A 21,625-nucleotide genomic window follows, 5' to 3' on the forward strand; every position below is an offset into this window, starting at 1 on the left:
AGGAAGGAATTTTCCCTCAGGGCAGATGGGCAGAGGCCCTGGGGGTTTTTTGCTTTCCTCTGTAGCATGGGTCACTTGCTGGTGGATTCTTGGTACCTTGAAGTCTTTAAACCATGACTTGAGGACTTCAATAAATCAGTCATAGGTTAGGGGTCTATTACAGGAGTGGGTGGGTGAGGTTCTGTGACTTGTGTTGTGCAGGAGCTCAGATTAGATTATCATATGGGTCCCATCTGACTTTAAAGTCTATGAGTCTATCAGCATTTGTCATGATGAGGATGGATTTTGGGGGCTCTGCTTTTAGCTTGAGAATAGAGCTGTCAGTCTGCAGGGCTGTGGTTTGCTTGTTAATCTGAAGATTTCCACCTTGTTCTTATCCCCTGATTAACAAACTAGATGGACACATTTGAAGGAGCATGTTTTTGGGATGGAGTCACTCCTATGTATGGGATAGGATACATGCATACTTGAGCAGCCTGATTTCTCTTAGTGTTTCAACATTAAACCCCTCCTTAGCTCCCAGCCCTCTAGTGAGGCCCATTCGGAGTTGCCTTTATTCTGTATTTCCTCACCCAGGGCAGAGGTGAGTTTAAACACACTTTCCTCCCTTCTTTGTGCTCCTCCCTGGTGCCTGTCAGTGGTAAGTTTCTCTGCCCTTGCATCAGAGGAGAGTCACCCATTATGAGCAAGAGAGAGTGGGTGAATACAGGGCTGGTCAGGAGGCTTCAAGAAGGAGAGAGGAAAGTGTGTGGATTCCTGAGATGAGATCATGAGAGTGTGGATATGCATGAATGTGTGTGGACATGCCTTGGACTTGCTTAGTGATGTCGTTCATTTCCTCAGAGCTGCCAGTGCCAAGTATATTCCAGTATCTCTTTGTGCGTGCGTGTGTGTGCAGCAAACAGTTGGCCCTTTCTACATCATAAAAACCTAATCTCATACTAAGACTGTATAATCATAGTTACAGCAGTAAAAGTTTCAACTTCACCCATAGCAAAGTGCAGGACTGGGAATTCTGGAAAGCTGTAATTGGAACAGTATTTTGAAACATCAGTTTTTCTTTCATTTCAGTGAAGAGCACTTGTGTGGAAGAAATCGTTTTTTAAAATGGTGGGTGGCAATTGTAAGTCTGATCTTGTTTTGATATAAATTCACTATGGCGTTCTAGTTATGATAAATCATATACCTGTAAAATAAGCAAAGCATTGGGTTAATGAGAGATACATTTATGTGCTTCTCAAAATATATTGTGATGACTTTTTTGTATGTTTTATGTAATATATCTGGATCCCATTAGCTGGTTAAAATTGGGTTATTTTAAGCTTATGACTGCACATAGTTGAAGGGGGGGGATTGTATTTTTAGTTCAGCTTGCCTGTACTTCTTTCCCACTGAGTAAAGTGCAGCCTTTGCTTTCTGAATGTGTACATTTCCAAGCAGAGAACCCCAGGGCAATTCGTGCAACTCCTTTAACAGGAACTCTGGGTCTAATATTTTAATTTGTTTTTATATTGCACACCCAAAACTAAAATGAAATCAGACACAATTTTTCCCAGTAACGTTTCTACTCCTGAGCTCCAAGCAGCAGAGATGAGTACATGGTCCATGTGGCCACATGGCTTATGTTGGCTTCTGTTGCAGGGATGATTGGATAGGTGAAGGGCTTGTTTCACCAGCAGCTTCTGGGGCACATTGTACTATATTTAGATTATACTGCATTTGGATACTGTTACATTTTAAAGACCAAAAGAATATGTGCCTCCATGTCTGAAGATTGTGAAAACTAATTTTAATTTCATACCAAAGAAAAGAATAAATCCGATTTACTGTGGCAGCTGGAGCAGAGATTATTTGAGCACTCCTGTGGGCAGAATGAATTGTCTGTGCTGTATTGCCCACTCGCTGGGTGGCAGTAATGTCTGTATGTGAGGCACCAGTAGTCAAATTAATTTTTTCACTGTCTTTTAGAGGTCACTGAAGCAGTTATCCAGCTAAAGACATTCTTTGTAATTCTCTGTGGGATTATAAAAAATATAATATTTTAAATTTAAATTTATCAAAAACTTAATTTAATTGCTCTAAATATTGTTTCTAGGTGCTTACTGGTTAAGGTTACTATTTCTCTTGTTAGCTGTAACACGTCAAACTGGGATCTTGTCAGATCTTGTGAACGATATAGGAGTTAAGCTGTGCCAGTACCATCGATCTAGGGGACACTGTGTTGCTAGATGTGCGTCCCTCCTCCTGCATGAGTTATAAAATGAAGGTCTTTGGCCACTTGTCATGAACAACCCTTGATACATTTAATTGCACAAGGATTTAGTGGTACTAAACCACTGTATTCTCTCCATGTTCCAGTTTATGAATATTTTGCCTCCATAAACTCTCCCTGCAATTGCAGTTAGGGATATTTCTTAGCTTTCTGACCCAAACGGTTGCGTAGTTTTGCTGTGCATTATTAAACAGCTGCTATTGTCTTCCCTAGAGATGGTTTCACTTCAGTGGTTGGCAAAATGATTCCTAAGTGTGTAGTATATACAATGTGATCATCAGGTTCCTAAAGCTCATTAGGATGATCCATTTAGATAAAGCTGCTATATAAATGCCAGTAAAATGGCTAGGCCGCTCCAGCTGGCAGGGGCCAGGTATTTTATAAGCAGGAGCATGTCCATGCATGGGTCAGGTTTTCAGAGGAAAAATGGTGGTTTTTTAAGCTCTACTCACAATCCAGAAGATACCTACTCATAGTGCCAAAATATTAGCTTCTCTGTCTGTCCCCCTGATTTGCTGAGTGCTCTCTCTTGACTCCTCTACACCTGGTTCTACACAGAGAGTTCTCCAGATGCTTTCCTGGGTTGGCTGGAATCCTTGTATTCTTCATGACTCAAAGTTTCTACTGCTTTTCCCTTCTCTCTCCCCCTTGCTCACCCTTATAGCTCTGTCAATAATTGTCAGTCCTGACCTGTAGCACCACTTACTTCCCAGTCCTGGACCCCCTTTCCTTGCTGCACCAACAAACTTTGTTTGCTCTGCAACAGAACCTGTTATTCTAGTTCAGGATTTCACTCCTATCCCACTTCCTTGCCAAAGTTCCTCCTTCCTGACCCACTACACTGCCTGCTCTTTCAGTCCTGGGCCTCTTTTGAGTAGTCTGTCAGTTGTCAAATTGTATGATAGATTGTTGATATAAACAAATCTCCACTGAGCAGGATATGGAGCCCACCATGGCCATGTTCCCTGTAATGAAGCTGAGAGTGGAGCCCTGGTTTTCAAAGATGAAAGGCTAATGTACTAAACCTCTGCCCTAGTGAGGCCTTGCTTGTTTATAAACAGTCCATCCCAAAGCTAAAATCTTCCCAGTTACTTGGAGAAATGTTTGTTGTTCTTCGAGTGATGTCCCCGTGGGTGCTGCACTTCAGGTGTCGGTGCCACTGATTGGAGATTTTCGCAGCAGTGCTTGTACGGGCCACGCATGTGCAGAGGGTGTCTTGTGGTGCTCTTGGTGCCCTTACTGCTGCTTGCGTGGCCTGACCCCCTCAATTCCTTCTCAACCATCCCCGGCCAGAGACAGAGCTCCACAGCACTCCTTTCCTCCTAGGATAAAAGCTTTAACAATAGTTAATTTAGGCATAGTTTAGGCATAGAATAAGTTAGTCAATTTAGATAGTTTAAAAAAAAATTATTATAGTTAGACATAAGGGAATACTATCTTCCCTTAAACTTAGAGATGCCAGGATCACCAGGATTTAAGAGATGCAAGTCCTGCAGAGAAGCAGTCCCGATCTTGGAGAGGGACACATCCCTGTCAAGTGCACGCACTGCGCCAAACTCAAAGCGTGAACCAGGCAAGATAGAGATCTCTGCCTCAAACTTATCCTTATGGAAAAGTCCCTGCATCCTACCTCTGAGTCTGATACTTGAGAAAAGGACAGCACTATGGCTCAAACCTCCAACATTAAAAGAAAAGGAGCCACAACCTTGCCTGTTAGAGACACTTGAAAACTAAAGTGGTTTACCTCCCATGCTGTCTACCTCACAGGAGAGTTCAATTATGATACCTACCACTTCTTGCACCATCGGTGACGTCAGCTACGTCACAGTCGACATCAGCTAAGTCAGTGCCGAAACCCGCACCAACATGTATGCTGCTGCCTTCAGCACCGCCATCTGCACCGTCACCACCATTGGCACCGGTGAGGGAAAAGATAAAATCCGCGGTACCAACCACCTTACTGAAAGAACAGACAGCCTACGCACCAGTGGCATGACAAACATTCATGGCACCGCACATGATAGGACACACTTCTCTATGATACTGACAGATCATCCTACATGCAGGCAGCGCAGTCATCCATCTCACCTATTCCCACTCCACTATCCAGCAATGACAAAGAAGGCTCACATGGAGTAGTCTTCTCCCTATATCAGTCTTCCCCAGTCAGAAAGGACTCTATGCGTTCATTAAGATCACTGGCACAAATTGAAAGGACTATGAGGGAGTGGATTGAACAGATGAAACTGCTCTCTCAAAGATCTCCTCATTGACATGACATTTCAGGGGACTCGTGCACATCCCATAGGGCTCAATAGGGTGCGCCTTCAACATTGGCCACAGCTTTAGAAAAACTTGCCCCCACCATCCCTTGGACAGGACGTGGATCCTGAGGAGTCAGATGATGGAATGCAAGATGAGAACTCTCCAGCTCACAACTCCTCCTCATCTCCGGACGAGGCAGTGATGCTGCCCCCACTGACCACGGTCGATGATTTCAAACAATTCCAAGAATTTGTTTAAACGAGTAGCAACAAGTCAGGATATACCTCTTACAGGAGGTTGAAGAGACTCAACACAAGCTGCTACAAATACTACATACGTCAGCCAATCAAAAATAGCCCTGCCCATTAATGATGCAATAATGCAACCTTCCTATACCATCTGGCAAACACCGGCATCAATCCCACCAACCTGTAAGAGGGCTGATAGGAAATACTATGTTCCATCAAAGGGTATGGATTTCCTATTTACTCACCCTCCTTCTAATTCCCTGGTGGTTGATGCAGCACATCAGAGGAGTAAATAGCCAAAATCCACTCCAGGCAATAAAGACAATAAACGTCTAGCCTTGTTCAGACACAAGGTGTACTCCTTGACAACCTTGCAATTTAGAGTGGCTAGTTATAATGCCCTATTAGCCAAGTATGAACACAACAATTATCGAACTGAAACAATACTTACCTGAAGACAAGCAGACATAGCTGAAATCACTAGTAGACAAGGGTCAATTAATCACATGAACAGCTCTGCAGGCATCCCTCAACGTAGTAGATATGGCAGCCCGCACTACAGCAACAGCCGTTGCTATGCGCCGTGCCTCCTGGCTCCAATGTTCCAGCATTCCGAGGGACCTACAGACAAAGGTGGAAGATTTACCCTTTGATAAGGACAAGCTATTCTTTAAGAAAATAAATGAGACTTTACATTATTTGAAAGATTCCAGACATCCCTCAGAACCTTAGGTATATATACTCTATCGTTCAAACGTAGAAGGTATCAACCGTACCAGACGAGAGACTTCTCTTTCAACTGCCAACAAAGGCCTTACAATACTTACAGGCAGAAGCAGAGGCCACAGAGGAGACAACTGTCGAACCAATCTACCTCCTCTCAACCTGCTCAGTCCAAGCAGTTGTTTTGAGGGTTTGGTTGGGGGGTCTGAGACACACCCCAACAGCAGGAACACCAAACATTTTTGGATGCCAGTTATGCCCTTTTTTCACCAAGTGTGTGGCAGTTACCACAGACAGATGGGAACTAGAAATAATCTACATACGGCTACTCCGTCCCCTTCATATCGAGACCACCCACCCTCCCTGTCTCTCTTCAGGGACCCCTCTCACGAGCACTTGCTACAGCAGGAAGTGCTCCACTTACTACAACTGGGAGCAATAGAAAAGGTCCCACCTCAATACAGGGGGAGAGAGGATTCTACTCCCAGTATTTTCTTATTAGAAGAAGAATGTGGGGTGAAGACCAATTCTAGATCTCAGAGCGCTCAACAAGTTCATCCGTGTTCAAAAATTCAAAATGGTTACTTTAGCAGTGATAATTCCTGCATTAGAATGGGGAAATTGGTTCTCAGCCCTCGACCTAAAGGACACTTACTTTCATATTACCATACACCCATCTCATCAATGGTTTCTTCAGTTTATAGACGGTATGGAACACTACCAATATGCGGTACTACCCTTTGGTCTGTTGTCCACACTGAGAGTCTTTTCCAAAGTACTTTTGGTGGTCGCGATGCACTTATGATGAGTAGGGCTGATAATTTTTCTGTACGTAGACAACTGCCTCCTCCAAAGCGCAACCTATGTGGAGGCAGAATACAATACACAGAGGATCATAGATATTTTTGAGGGGCTAGGCCTACAGTTAAATTACCAGAAATCAGTCACGGTACCAACTCAAACCCTAGAGTTTATAGAGGCACAACTCAACTCAATGAGGGCAAGAGCAATACTACCAACTCAAGGATTCCACACAATATCGAACCTTATTCTAGGAATCAAAATGTGTCCCTGTGTTACAGCCCGCACTTGCCTCCAGCTGCTGGGCCATATGGCAGCCACCACCTTTGTGGTACAATACGCCAGCCTGCACATGAGAGGCCTCCAAGGATAGCTACGTTCAGTATTCCCAAACAGACACAGCCTGAACAAACAACTAACAGTACCTCCAATAATCAAAGACTCCCAAAATTTTTACCGAAGATATCATCTTCCTTCCATGTGAACCAAGCCATATACCTGCCAACATTTTTCCCAAGCCCCACAAAGACTAACTAGAGGCTAGATGGTATACATTAGATGTGCGAAGAGCACTATTATTCTACCTCAACAGAACTAAAATGTTTCACAAATCACCAAGACTATTTGTCTCTACAACAGACCGCTCAAAGGACACCACAATATCCACCCAAAGACTATCCAAATGGATATCAGGATGTATACAACTATGTTACAAACAATCAGGTACAAAAACCCTGGTCCGTATCAAAATTCACTCTACTAGAGCGATGGCGACCTCCGTTACCTGCCTTAACAACATTCCCATATCCAAAATATGTAGAGTGGCCACTTGGGTTTCCGAGCACACGTTTATAAAAAATCACTATGCGAACAGGACTAATGCTAATCTGGATACTCAACTAAAGTCCACAGTATTAACATCAGTTACCGGGACTGATCCAAAGTGCCCCCGCCAGTAGCAAGATACTGCTGTACAGTCACCTGAAGTGGAGCGCACACACGGACATCACTCAAAGAAGAAGAGAAAGTTACTCACCGCGTGCAGTAACCGAGGTTCTATGAGATGTGTGTCTCTGTGGGTGCTCTACTACCCACCCTCCTCCCCTCTACTTCGGAGTATACATAATTCTCGACGGTAGAGAAGGAACTGAGGGAGTTGGGGCGCTTGAGTGGCGGTTAGGGTGCCAACAGTGTCACAAGACACCCTCCGTGCATGTGCAGCCCGTACAGGCTCTGCTGTGAAGATCTCCAATCAATAGCACTGGGACGCACCAACAGCTGAAGTAGAGCACTCACAGGGGGAGACATCTCGAAGAACTTCGGTTACTGCACGAGGTGAGTAACTTTCTCTTATCCCATTCACTCCTAAATTCTGTTGTCCATCTATTGTCTCTTGTCTTATACTTAAATTGTCAGTTCTTTGGGGTGAGAGGCTGTCTTTTTGTTCTGTTTGTACAGTGCCTAGCATGGTAGTGTTCTGGTCCATGACTGGGGCTTCTAGGTGCTATCATAACACTACTTGTAGTAATAATAAATTCTGCAAGGAGTATGGGGAACTAAACTGGAAGAGCTGGAAGTATTAGTCCATAAGCTAAATTATGGCTTAACTTGTGTCGCAGAGATTTGATGGGATAAATTTCAGTACTGAAATATTAGTATAGAGGGTTATAGCTTGTTCAGGAAGGACAGACAGATAAAAAAGGGAGGAGGTGTTGCATTATACATCAAGAATATATACACTTGTTCTGAAGTCCAGAAGGAGGTGAGAAGCAGACAAGACACCTTCGGGTAAAGATAAAAGGGCAAAACAATGGCAGTTACATCATGCTAGGGGTCTACTATAGATCACCAAATCAGGAGGAGGAGGTGGATGAGGCATTTCTGGAACTAGTGACAGAAATATCCAAAACAGAAGACCTGGTAATAATGGGGGACTTTAACTACTCAGACATATGTTGAGAAATCAATACGGCAAAACAGAAAATTTCCGGAAAACTCTTGGAATGTGTTGGGGACAAATTTTTGTTTCAGAAAATAAAGGGAATAACCAGGGGGCAGCCACTTTAGACTTTATTCTGACCAACATTGGTTGCAAATCTGGAGGTTGAAGGCAATTTGGGTGAAAGTGATCATGAAATGACAGATTTCATAATTCTAAGGATAGAAAGGAGTGAGAGAGCCGCAGAATAAGGACAATAGACTTAAAAAAAACCCAGACTTTAACAACTCAGAGAACTGGTAGGAAAGATCCTATGGGAAGAAAAGCAAAGAGAAATGGGAGTGCAGGAGATCCAGCAGTTTCTCAAAGAGACAGTATTAAAAACACAACAGCAAACTATTCTGATGTGAAGGAAAGACAGATAGTAAGAGGCCATTATAATTGCATCAGGAACTCTCTAATTACCTGAAAAATCCAGAAGGAATCATATAAAACTTGGAAACATGGACAAATTGCTAAGGATGAATACAAAAGAATAGCCCAAGCATATATGAAGAAAATCAGAAAGGCAAAGGCACAAAATGAATTACTCTTAGCAAGAGATGTAAAAGGCAAAAAGAAGAGGTTCTATAAATACATTAGAAGCAAGAAAAAGACAAAGGAAAGTGTAGGTCCTCTTCTTCGTAGTGCATGAGAGCTAATAACGCACAACACCAAGAAGGCTGAGGTGTTTAATGCCTATTTTGCTTCAGTCTGCACTAAAAAGGTTAATGGTGGCCAGATACTTAACACAATTAATATTAACAATAAGAAAAAAGGAACAAAAGCCAAAATAGAGTTGCGGGTTACAGAATATTTAGGTAATTTAGACATATTAAACTCAGCAAGGGCTGACGTTTTTAAGGTGTGGCTTGACAAAGTCCTGGCTAGGATGGATTAGTTGGGGTTGGTCCTGCTTTGAGCAGAGGTTGAACTAGATGATCTCCTGAGGTTCCTTCCAACCCTAATCTTCTATGATTCTATGAAATTCATCTCAGAGTACTTAAGGGACTAGCTGAATAAATCTCTGAACTGTTAGGAAATATCTTTGAAAACTCATGAAGGATAGATGAGAATGAGTCTCAGGTGACTGGAGAAGGCAAATATAATACCTATCTTTAAAAAGGGGAACAAAGAGGACCTGTGGAATTATAGCCCGTCAGCCTGACTTCAATACCTGGAAAGATACTTAAACCAATTATTAAACAATCAATTTGTAAGCACCCGGAGGATAACAAGTAATAAGTAACAGCCAATATGGATTTGTCAACAACATCATGCCAAATTGACCTAATTTCCTTCTTTGACTGGTTTAATGGAGTAGTGGATGGGGAAATTGTAGACATGATGTATCTCAGCTTTAATAAGGCTTTTGACACAGTCCCACATGTCATGAATGAATGGACTATAAGGTGGATAGAAAGCTGGCCCGATCATCAGGCTCAACGGGTAGTGATCAACGGGTCGATGTCTAGTTGGCAGCTGGTCACAAGCAGAGTGCCCCAGGGGTCAGTGCTGGGGCCAGTTTTGTTTAACATCTTCATTAATGATCTGGAGCCTGGGGTGAATGGCACCCTCAGGAAATTTGCGGATGACACTAAGCTGCGGGGAGTGGTAGATATGCTGGAGGGCGGGGATAGGATACACAGTGGCAAATTGGAGGGTTGGGCCAAAAGAAATCTGATGAGGTTCAACAAGGAAAAGTGCAGAGTCCTGTACTTAGGATGGAAGAATCCCATGCACAGCTACAGACTGGGGACCGACTGGCTAGGCATCAGTTCTGCAGAAAAGGACCTGGGAGCTACAGTGGACAAGAAGCTGGATGTAAGTCAACAGTGTGCCCTTATTGCCAAGAAGGCTAATGGCATATTGGGCTGCATTTGGAGTATTGTGTCGAGTTTTGGGCCCCCCCGCTACAGAAAGCATGTGGACAAATTGGAATGAGTCCAACAGAGGGCAACAAAAATGATTAGGGGGCTGGAGCACGTGGCTTATAAGGAGAGGCTGAGGGAACTAGGCTTGTTTAGCCTACAAATGAGAAGGATGGGGGGATTTGATAGCAGCATTTAACTACCTGAAAGGGGGTTCCAGGGAGGATGGAGCTAGGCTGTTCTCAGTGGTGGCAGATGGCAGAACTAGGAGCAATGGTCTCAAGTTGCAGTGGGGAAGGTCTAGGTTGGATATTAGGAAAACCTTTTTCCCTAGGAGGGTGGTGAAACACTGGAATGGGTTATCTAGGGAGGTGGTGGAATCTCCATCCTTAAAGATTTTTACAGTGCAGCTTGACAAAGCCCTGGGATGAGATAGTTGGTGTTGATCCTGCTTTGAGCAGGGGATTGAACTAGATGATCGCCTAAAGTCCCTTCCAATCCTAATCTTCTATGATTCTTCTAGGTAAATTAGTGAAATGTGGGTCTAGATGAAATTACTATAAGGTGGGTGCACACCTGGTTCAATAACTACTAAAAGAATAGTTATCAATGATGTACTGTCAGACTGGGAGGGCGTATCTAGTGGGGTCATGCTGGGTCAGTCCTGGGGTGGGTGCTATTTAGTGTTTTCATTAATGACTTAAATAATGGAGTGCAGTGTGATGATAAAATTTGCGAATGACATCAAGCTGGGATCGATTGAAAGCACTTTGGAGGACAGGACTAAAATTCAAAATGATCTTGACAAATTGGAGAATTGGTCTGAAATCAACAAGATAAAATACAATAAAGGCAAGTGCAAAGTAGTACACTTAGGAAGGAAAAATCAAATGCACAACTACAAAATGAGGAATAACTGACTATGCCGTAGTACTGCAGAAAAGGATCTGGGAGTTACAGGGGATCACAAATTTAATGAGAGACAATAATATGATGCAATTGCAAAAAAAAAAAAAAAAAATGCTAGTATCATTCTGGGATGCATTAACAGAAATGTTGTTTGTAAGACATGGGAGGTAATTGTCCCAGGCTATGTACACACTGCCTTTGGCAAATTTGCTGCCATCAAATCGATCTTTCTGGATCAATTGAGTGGTCAGGGAAGACGGGCTCAGTTGATCTGGAAGTCAGCGCACTAAAACCACCCCCTTAAGTGGCACAGTGCAGTGAAGACGCTGCACACAACGGAAGTTAAAAAGTCGATGGGAGTTACACAAGCTACTCTGCGTAGCTTGTGTAATTCCCATTGACTGCCGCCAGATTTTCAGGTAGGTGTAGACCTGGCCCCAGTCTACTTAGCACTGATGAGGCCTCATCTGAAGTACTGTGTCCAGTTCTGGGAGCCACACTTTAGGAAAGATGTGTACAAACTGGAGAGAGTCCAGAGGAGAGCAACAAAATTAATAAAAGCCTTAGAAAACCTGACATATGGTTTAAAAAAAAAAAGTTTAAAAAAAATGTGGGCATGTTTAGTCTTGACAGAGTGGGAACCTGATAAGTTTTCAAATATGTTTAAAGCTGTTATAAAAATGACAGTGATCGGTCGTATACTGAAGGTAGGACAAGAAGTAATTGGCTTAATCTGATGCAAGGGAGATTTAAGTTTTTTATTAGGAAAAAGCTTTCTAACTATAAGGATAGTTAAACACTAGAATAGGCTTCCAAGGGAGGTTGTGAAATCTACATCATTGGAAGTTTTTAAGAACAGGTTAGACAAACACTTGTCAGCGATGGTGTAGGTGTACTTGGTCCTGTCTCAGCTCGGGACTGGATTAGATGACCTCTTGAGGTCCCATCCAGCCCTATATGTCTATGATTCTATAGCTCTGTGACAGGAAGTATGGCTTTATGGACAGAGCACTGGCCTGGGATTCAAGAGAAGTGGGGTCAATTTCGGACTCTGCCATAGATATCCTGTGTTGCCTTGGGCAAGTCACTTCTCTGTAAAATGGAGATAGAAATACTTTCATTTCTCCTTCCCTTTGTGTGTCTTGGCAATTGATATTTTAAGCTCTACAGGGCAGAGATTTCCTCCTGTGTTTCTACACTTTAGCAGCTGGTGTGCAGTGCCTATCATCCTAACCAATGTTGTCTCATTATTTCCTTATACTCCCCTGTCTGTATCCATCTGTTGTCTCTTGTCTTATATTTAGATTTCGTTGTCACTGTCTTTTTGTTCTGTGTTTGTACAGTGCTCAGCATAATGAGGTCCTGGTCCATGGCTCGGGCTGCTAGGTGCTGTGGTAATACAAATAATAAATAATCAGTGATGGGGAAATCTCCTGAAGTTTGAGAAGTTGGTTTGGAAAAGCACATAAACATTTGGATGCATATCCAAGATGTATCGAAACCTAATAAACCTGCAAACTTGGACTGAAATTCTTCTGACAGCTTGTTCATTCACAAGATTTCAGCCCTTCCTGCTTTTGGTTTGGCTGAGGAACAAGTGACATCAGCCTCTCAGGTGAAATTTCAACAGTTCTGGATGGAGGTGGTTGAATGAAATGGAAAGATAAAGAAAGTCAAGGAAGTACAAGGAAACAGTGAGACTATATTGGTCAGCATGATGGGCAGCAGTCTCAATGGCCATTGCTACTTGTTAGTCACATTTCCATTCTCATCCATTGTTGCCAAGATGACAACCCCAATCATTAACCCAGTGGTGCCCAAACGTTTCCTGCCGTGCTCCCCCTTACCAGTAACGGAATCTGTCTACCTCCCTCCATTACTTCACAGTTAGGTCAGCAGAGGAGCTTGGGCTAAAGGTGGAGCTGGGGGCAGAACTGGGGATGGGGGAGGAGCTGGGGCTAGAGACAGAGCTGGCCTGGGGTGGAGAGGGAATGAGGGCAGAGCAGGGGGCAGAGTGGAGCTGCGGCTGGGGACAGAGCGGGGCTGGGTGGCGCTCCCTCCTTGCCCCCCGTGGGGACGGGCCCAAGCCCTGCCACAGCCCCCCGCCCTCCTCCCCCCCCCGGCAAACATTCCTCAGTTTAGGGATCACTGCATTAACCACTTGACTCCCCTCCCTCCCATGAATTGGGTGTGATGCTTGGTGGAGCTCTTCCTATATGTGTGAAACTGTCTGGATTCTCTTGAGTCAGAATTCATTTCAGAATTCATTGTGGTTGCAGCTGTCAGGACAGGCCCAGCAGCCCCCATTGCACAGAGAATGTCAGCGGCTCCAAAATCTTTCCTCATGTGACCTGAGAAGAAAAACCCGTTGTATGTGGAGACATGGTGCAAACCAAGTCATTTACGGTTTAAAATCAGGTGGCAATCCCACCTGAGGACGTTATATCCATCACTTTTATAATATAACTCTAGAGCTTGGGATTATTTGTGTAACACTAACTCCAAGAGCTCCAGGAATCTAGTAACATCAGGAAGTACAATTTCCCTGCTCTACATAGGATCATGTTTAAAATATATAAACGGTAACACTAATGCTTACGTGACCCTTGCAAGTTACAGAAGTGAAAGTAGAGCATTTTTAGGAATACAAACCATACTGCGTTTATATTCACTTTAGATACACTGAAGTTTTATCTGAACAATGGAAAGCCAAAGGAAACAAGTTTTGCTTCTAAAACTTTCTATTTGCCGGAATGAGAACTCCCACAGCAGATGCACACCCTGTAAACTCATTTGTCAGTTTAAGCTTATGTATGTGTGCGTGTATCTTTTTATTATACCCATGCATGTCTGTATTGTGAGTTCAGAGAGTTGGATCAAAGACTGAGCCATTTATCCTCACAGTTAGGCACCCATCACTTGGTGAGTCAGTAGCTAAATTAAACAACTGTGACCTTGCCGACTTTTTTAAGCTCTTCTGTTTACACTTCAGAATTCCTTGTGGTTACAGCTGTCACTGCAGGCCCAGCAGCCCCCATCGCCCAGAGAATGTCAGTATTAAAACAGTGCAAAAAGTGACTCTCAGAGATGAGAATCTACTTCCCAGCATGCATGGCTTTTGTTAGTTTAAAGGAACAAAGAGTTTGGCGTGAAGTATGTAATTTAGAATGTGTTTCATGGGACTGTGAGAAATTAAAATGAGGCAAAGCACTTGCCTGTAGTGGTTTTAGCTTTTCTGCTGTGCACAAAGCTAGTAGTTTCTGTCTTGATTGGTTTCGGAGAGGATGTGGTCTATGTTCCTGCTATTCAAATGTCTCAAAGCAAATAGCAGCCAACCCTATTTGTGTGTGTATGTGAGAATCTGTGTTTAGGTACAAGAGTTGTAAGCAAGAATTTGATCTTCTATACCAGGTCTGGGGCCCAGAGGTTGCCGAACCCAGAGTCATTCTTGCAACTTGCTGGCAGACTGAGGAATGTACCAATTTTGTATAAAATGGGGCAGATTGCAGCTGCTCTCATCTTTAATAAGAGGTGAACTCTGTGGACGCTTCAGATCTTAGGATCCAATGTGACCAGGCTTTTCAAATCAGGATGGAGGTACATCTTCCATAAAGTCCATGTCTGCATCTAAAGAATAGGGTAGTCAGATGCTGTCCTGTATAATGTTATTTTTAAAATGTTTATTATGACCCCCCCATTCCTTATTTCCTTTCTAAGGTAAGCAATCTCAATCTTCTCACTCTCTTTTCATGTGAGATTTTCCATGCCCCTAATGATTTTCTGTGCTTTTCTCTGATCCCCCTCTAATTCTGTAGTATCCTGTAGTATTCTTTTTGAGATGGGATGAGCAGTGCAGCATACAATAACCAGATCGCTGATTTTCATAAAGGTATTATAATATTCTGCATGACTTACCACCCCCATTCTTTGTGCATCCTGTCATCTTGCTGATTTTTTTGGCTACAGCTGTCCACAGTGAAGGGTCTCTTTGTGAGCTGATACTTTTAATTTAGAACCCTGGAAGGTGTCTGAGTAGTTGAGATTTTTTTCCCCTCAAAGTTTATTACTGTGCATTTAACAAGATTGCCATCATCTTGCGCAGTAACCTGCCTTGGGTAGGTCTGTCTGAAGTTCCTCACCGTCCTCACTAACTTTGTGTCATCTGCAGCTTTTGCTGTCTCATTACTCATCTCCTTTCCAGATCGTTAATACATATATTAACTACACCAGACCTAGTGTGGAACCCTGAGGAACCCTATTGTTAAGCTTTTGCCATGATGAAAATTGACCGTTTCATCCTACTTCTTGCTTTCTGTCTCCTGGCCAGTTTTTGATCCATGACAATACTTTGCCTCTCCCCCATGAGTACTTAATTTCTTCAGTAGCCTTTTGTGAAAGACCTTTTCAAAGGCCTTTTGAAAGTCTAAACAAACTGTCAACCAGTTCTCCTTTATTGACATGCTCAATGAATTCTAATAGGCTAGTGGAGACATGATTTTCCTTTGCAGAAACTATACTGGTTACACCCTATAATATAATTATCTTCCAGATGTTTTATTATACTATTTTAATGATCATTTCAAGCAGTTGGAGAGTTACAGAGGTAAGGCTGACTGGGCTGTAAATCCCTGGATCACTCTTAGAGCTTTTTAAAAATAGAGGTATTACAGTTGCTACCTTTCAGCTTTCTGGTACAGTAATTGCTTTTAATAAGAGGCTGCATTTTTCTGCTAGCAGTTCAGCCACTTCTTACTTGAGCTCCTTCAGAATTCTTAGATGTCTACAACCTGGGCCTGATGACTTACTGCATTTAAATTAGCAACTTGTTCCACAATCTTCACCTATCAGTGTGTGCTTCTGTTGCTGCAATCTGTCATAGTACTGCATGTCTTTCTCAGGTATGCCTTTTGAGAACCTGCTACTGTTTTCTTAAGTAACATCAGTACTGCCTCTAAGAATTTTACTCCTTCTAGTTTTGCTGTGAGTGCCTTTTGATTAGCCATCTCACTTTACTGAAATCTCTCTCTCAAGTTTTGGTCACTCATTTTCTGGTACCTTACCTCCCTGTAGGATGTTGAACCTAATTCTATTGTAGTCACTATTAATTAGTGGCTCTGCTACTGTTTCTTCTTGAATTAACTCATGTATGTCACTTGAGAGTAAATAGAGTTTAACCCCGGGGTTCTCAAATGGGGTCGTGAGGTTATGATGTTGTTGTTTGGTCACGAGCTGTCAGCCCTCATGCATGCTGGTAAGGATGGCATGGCTTGGGGGAGGTCATCACTTTTGGGGCGGTCATCACAGCCTGAAATATTTGCAAAGGGGAGCCCAGCAAAAAGCGTTTGAGAACCCCTGGGTTAACCTGTCCTCATATGTGCTCTAGAACTAGCAGTACCAAGAAGCAATCATATTGTTTCTCCTAACTTTGTCCCATTGTGCCATTTGCTCAGTTTATAGGTAAGTAGTTGAAGTCCTCCAGTATTATCATTTTGTTTGATTTTGTTGTCTCTTTTGATCTCCGCACTCTCCATTTCCTTTTCTTTATCTGGAGGCTGGAAGGATAGCCCTTTACATTTATTTACATTCTTACATCTTGGGATTCTTATCCATACAGATTCCACTGTGTGGTCCTTTTCACTTCAATTTTGATCTTGCTAGAATTTGTGGGATCCTTTAGCTATGGCACTACCACTTCACATCTTTGTTTTCTTTATATAATTCTTAGGCAGGTATTACAGTATCCCATTGATTCCCCCCCCCCCCTCCCCCCAATTTGGTCATTCAACAATGTTTCTGTAATGACTATTATATCAAAATCTTTGTTCATCGTGAGGCATTCTAATTCATGTATTTTTGCTTTTAAGTGCCTCATATTTGTATGCAGACATTGACAGTTTTAATTTTTGACCAGTTGCCTGTTTTTATTTAACTCTTTAATCTGACACCCTGCTGATTTCACAGACGTTTTCTGTGGTCTTTTCTTGTCCTTGTTCTATACCTGTTGTATTTTGAACCCCACCCTTTATTGGATTAATTTACCATTGGATTACCAATGTCCTGAACAGATGTCTCTGTATGATTTAAGTGTTCCTTAGCTCCTGTTGGCTTTCTTGCATCATTTCAGTGATGGGCACCAATATTCATTCCTGCTCAGAGGAAAAGCTCTGAGTAGAAATGAATGAAACTGGGTGGAGAGCAGCGTGGTGGGAAATTTGGGTGGCTTTCAGCCCTGTAAATGACTTTGGCTGTGCTCTCATGGCAGATTGCTTTGATTATCTTGGCCCAAGCAGATACACACAAAACACATGATCAGCGGTGATTAGGTCTCTGGAAATTGTCCTTATCACTGGTTTGTTGGGTGTAGTGAGTCCTCTTGCAAAGTCTAAATGTCCTGAAGATTGAAGTGTTTCATTTGGGGAGAGGAGTTCCTACAAATGTGGAAAACCCCCTTCTGTTGCTGTAGGATGCATCTACAGTGCGTCGCTACTGTGGCATAGCTATGGAGCCGTACCTGAACCACTATAGTGCCCATAGTATAGAGGTGGCCTGAGAGGGTTACAAGAAAGGCTTCTTTTTTTTCTCCAGAGCTGTTTATCCTCTTATATCCTCTTAGGGAGAGGAAGAGAGTATAGAATCATGTTCTACTTTTCCTGTTTAATCTCCATTTAATCATCAGTGCTCCCCTTCTTAACTTCATGGTGGTGAAGCGTTTATGTGATCATAAGACATGATATCATAAGACATTATTATAAGACAGATGTTTTTAAGAGCGTTGTTCCCAGTCGTTTATGGGCTACTGTACCAATTTGACCAGACTGACATATCAATTATACTGGTCTGTACCCACTCAGACCCCAGTCAGTTGTGAATGATCTAACCCAGCAGAGTTTGAGCTATGCCAAACTTCAGTCTTGTGATCGTCAGAGCAGCCCAAGCTCTGTGAGGTTAGAGCACAAATAACTGAATCAGAGATGGGCAGCAGAGGTACTATAGGGCCCAGCACAGGGGCCCATCAAAGAGCGTGGTTCTGCTCCCACTGAAGTCAGTTGCGACCCCTTCATTGACATAATTGAGTGTAGAACTGGGCAAGAAGGCAGTGAGGGATACCAGCAATACCAGTCACAAAACCCGGAGGTGTGAGAACGGATATGTGTAGCATTCGCTTGCAAACCACGTCAAGGGTGAGAAGAGGCAGTTAACTGAGGCTGTATGGTCTAGTATTCAGAGTCGAGAATCTGGGTGGAAGGGAGGCTTTGGTTCTAATGCTGGCTAAACACTGACTTAGTAGGCTACCCTAGTCACTCACCCTCCAAGTGCCTCTGCTGTCCCACTTGGGGAGATGAAGGGAAAAAGCAGGAACCTCTTCAGTGATAATCAGCTGCCGGTTTGATATTTCTGCCCGGCACTTACCTGAAGAAATAAACTGAAAACAATCCCCCAGATAAAAAGTAACGTTTCCTAGATGTGCAGCTTACACAGACCCAGTGGGGGAGTATGCTGGGGTTAGTCCCTGAGCATGGGGAAGAGTGACTGATGCCCTGGGGGCATGTAAGGAGTAGATTGTTTGTTTGTTTTTTCTACAGCCTATATAATTATTTCTGGTTTTTTTTCTTTTTATTTCCCTAGTACCATCTAGACTATCACAGACATCCTCCCCACAGTCAGGCTGCCCATCTCCTTCTATCCCAGCAGGTAAAGTCATCTCACCATCCCAGAAGCACAGCAAGAAGGCACTCAAACAGGTAAGTGGGATAGTCTGTGTGGTCGAGTTCTGAGAGTCTAATAGTGAAGTTGCTTTATTCCTCCTTCTAACTTCCCAAGTGAAACTCCAGGGATACAGTTCAAGACTTTGCCTTCTACTTCTCACTAAGCAGAGTGAAGAGCCACTGGGTGTGGCTCATGCTGCAGTATCAAATTCCTGTGCCTTCATCAGTCTTCATCAGACTACAAAATAGCTGGCTGACATTATTTTTCATTTTGGGGACAGGTGGGAGGCGGAGACATATTTACTTTACTCTTAGTCTATTTTCCTGATTGCCCTCAGCTTTCCACAGATTGCTCCACATCCTTTTTAGGGAAGTTCTGAATAAATGGCAGCTCTGGCGGGTTGTTCCATTTTGACATTCTTCACATCCCAGTTGTGTTGTATGCACAAATTTCCCCTGCTTATTCTGTGCATATTTTCACCTGCAAGGAATTCCATGTGTGTGTGAGTGGGAGGCACAATCTTGGCATTGGACTCCTGCTGTGGCCAGCGCCAGCCTGATGGGTGGGCGACATGAGCAACCGCCCAGGGCACCGTAGTCAGGGGGTTGGGCCGGGGGAGACGATGTCACTGTGGTCAAGAAGCTGCAAGAGGGCCATGCCCATCCAGGAGTTGATAAAGGGATCTATGAGGCAGGAGCCAGCTGCTCACATGAGTTCCCTCTCCACCATCCTGGCAGCATGACACGTGCAGTGCTGTTGCCGCTCCACCTGCTGCTGCTTTGCTTGCTGAGCGACCGCCCGCTGCGCAGAGAGCAGTGCTTAAAGGGCACCAAAGAAGGTTCACCCGGGGTGCCATTTTCCCTGGCGGTCCCATGACGTGTGAGAGAGGACGTGTTCCTTCCACTACTGGGGAATGACTGTTGTGGTGTAGAGCAGTTATCACTTGTTTCACCATAAAGTGTGTGAATATTTTGGATGTTCTGTTTCTTTAAATAAAAAATCCAAGCACGATTAGCTGGCTGACTGGTCTAATTTGCAGGCATTCTGTCAAGTGTATGGCTTAGTTATCAGTGGTAGAAAGGAAATGCTCCTTCAATATTAGATGTAGCCCTTAATAAAATGGCTCTTTTTAGGGATTATGAGGCAAATTGCAGAGAAGATGTTTGTATAGGGATTGCAGAAAGTTGACAAACCCAGTTACCCAGTCTTCAGGATAAGATTTTCCCCTACTTAGCGGAACCGGTTTCCTGACTTGTCTCCCCAGTTAAGAGGCAGCAGGGAGAATTGGGATGTGCAAAAATCATGGAGAAGGTCCTCAAGGAATGCATTTTGAAGCACTTGGAGGAGAGGAAGGTGATTGGGAACAGTCGGCATGGATTCGCCAAGGGAAAGTCATGCCTGACCAACCTGATTGCCTTCTGTGATGAGATGACTGGCTCTGTGGATGTGGGGAAAGTGGTGGACGTGATAAACCTTGACTTCAGCAAAGCTTTTGATAGTCTCCCACAGTATTCTCATCAGTAAGTTAAAGAAGTATGGGTTGGATGAATGGACTATAAGATGGATAGAAAGCTGGCTAGATCATCAGGCTCAGTGTGTAGTGATTAATGGCTTGATGTCTAGTTGGCAACCAGTAACAAGCGGAGTGCCCCAGGGGTCGGTGCTGGGGCTGGTTTTGTTCAACTTCTTCATTAATTATCTGGAGGATGGGATGGATTGCACCCTCAGCAAGTTTGCAGATGACACTAAGCTGGGGGGAGTAGTAGATATGCTGGAGGGTAGGGATAGGATACAGAGTGACCTAGACAAATTGGAGGATTGAGCCAAAAAAAATCTGATGAGATTCAACAAGGACAAGTGCAGAGTCCTGCAATTAGGATGGAAGAATCCCATGCACTGTTACAGACTGGGGACCGACGGGCTAGGCAGCAGTTCTGCAGAAAAGGACCTGGGGGTTACAGTGGATAAGAAGCTGGATACGAGTCAGCAGTGTGCCCTGGTTGCCAAGAAGGCTAATAGCATATTGGGCTGCATTAGTAGGAGCATTGCCAGCAGATCGAGGGAAGTGATTATTCTCCTCTATTCGGTATTGGTGAGGCCACATCTGGAGTATTATGTCCAGTTTTGGGCCCCCCACTACCGGAAGGATGTGGACAAATTGGAAAATCCAGCGGAGGGCAACAAAAATGATGATGGAACTGGAGCACATAACTTCTAAGGAGAGGCTGAGGGAACTAGGCTTGTTTAGTCTGAAGAAGAGAAGAGTGTGACCCGTCTGTACCTAGGGTAGCCACCTGAAAATGCCAAGGTTATGGCAGACTGCAAAAGGAGAGCAGATTCTTCCAGCACTGGTGGGTGACACTGAAGTCCGACTTCACAACCAGCCACAAACTGCTTCTGATTCCCCACACTGGTTATCAAGAAGCCAAAATAAAAACATACACAGCCCCCTTTACTGCATTTCAGTCTGGCTCCCAATCAGCCACTAGGTCCAGTAAAGAGAGCAGTTATTTAAAATTCTATGCTCTTTACCAAAAAGGTTTCTCCTAACCCCAAAGGGTCAGCCACAGTACCAGTTCAATATAAGTTTAGATCTTACCCAAAATACCACGCTGCCAGCCAATCCTTTAGTAACTAAAACTAAAGGTTTATTATAAAAAGAAAGAAACAAACTATAAGAGAAATGTTAAAGGATTAAAGCAATCAGATACATACAAATGATTTGAAAGTCCATATAGATCAGGTTTCTAGTAGAACTGTGGAGTTTGCAGGCTTGTATAGTCCCTCTGGTGTACATCCAGTACCTGGATGGGTCTCAGTCCTTTGTTTCACAGCTTCAGTTCAGTTGTAG

At 43.5% G+C, this 21,625-nt stretch overlaps 1 protein-coding gene across 4 annotated transcripts in view; it reads left to right on the forward strand.

The window, feature by feature from the left end:
• The window catches only part of ASXL2 (ASXL transcriptional regulator 2), a 222,482-nt gene that overhangs the window by 158,189 nt on the left and 42,668 nt on the right, over positions 1-21,625 (forward strand). For all 4 annotated transcript variants that reach the window (XM_067550474.1, XM_067550475.1, XM_067550477.1 and 1 more), the window contains one exon: positions 18,694-18,809. In XM_067550474.1, coding sequence (XP_067406575.1) covers positions 18,694-18,809 — 116 coding nt within the window. The remainder of the gene's footprint in view (positions 1-18,693; positions 18,810-21,625) is intronic.

This window comes from Emydura macquarii, unplaced genomic scaffold, assembly GCF_026122565.2.
Source record: "Emydura macquarii macquarii isolate MOO-44397 ecotype Brisbane River unplaced genomic scaffold, CSIRO-AGI_Emac_v2 contig_1300, whole genome shotgun sequence".
Taxonomy (NCBI): Eukaryota; Metazoa; Chordata; order Testudines; family Chelidae; genus Emydura; species Emydura macquarii.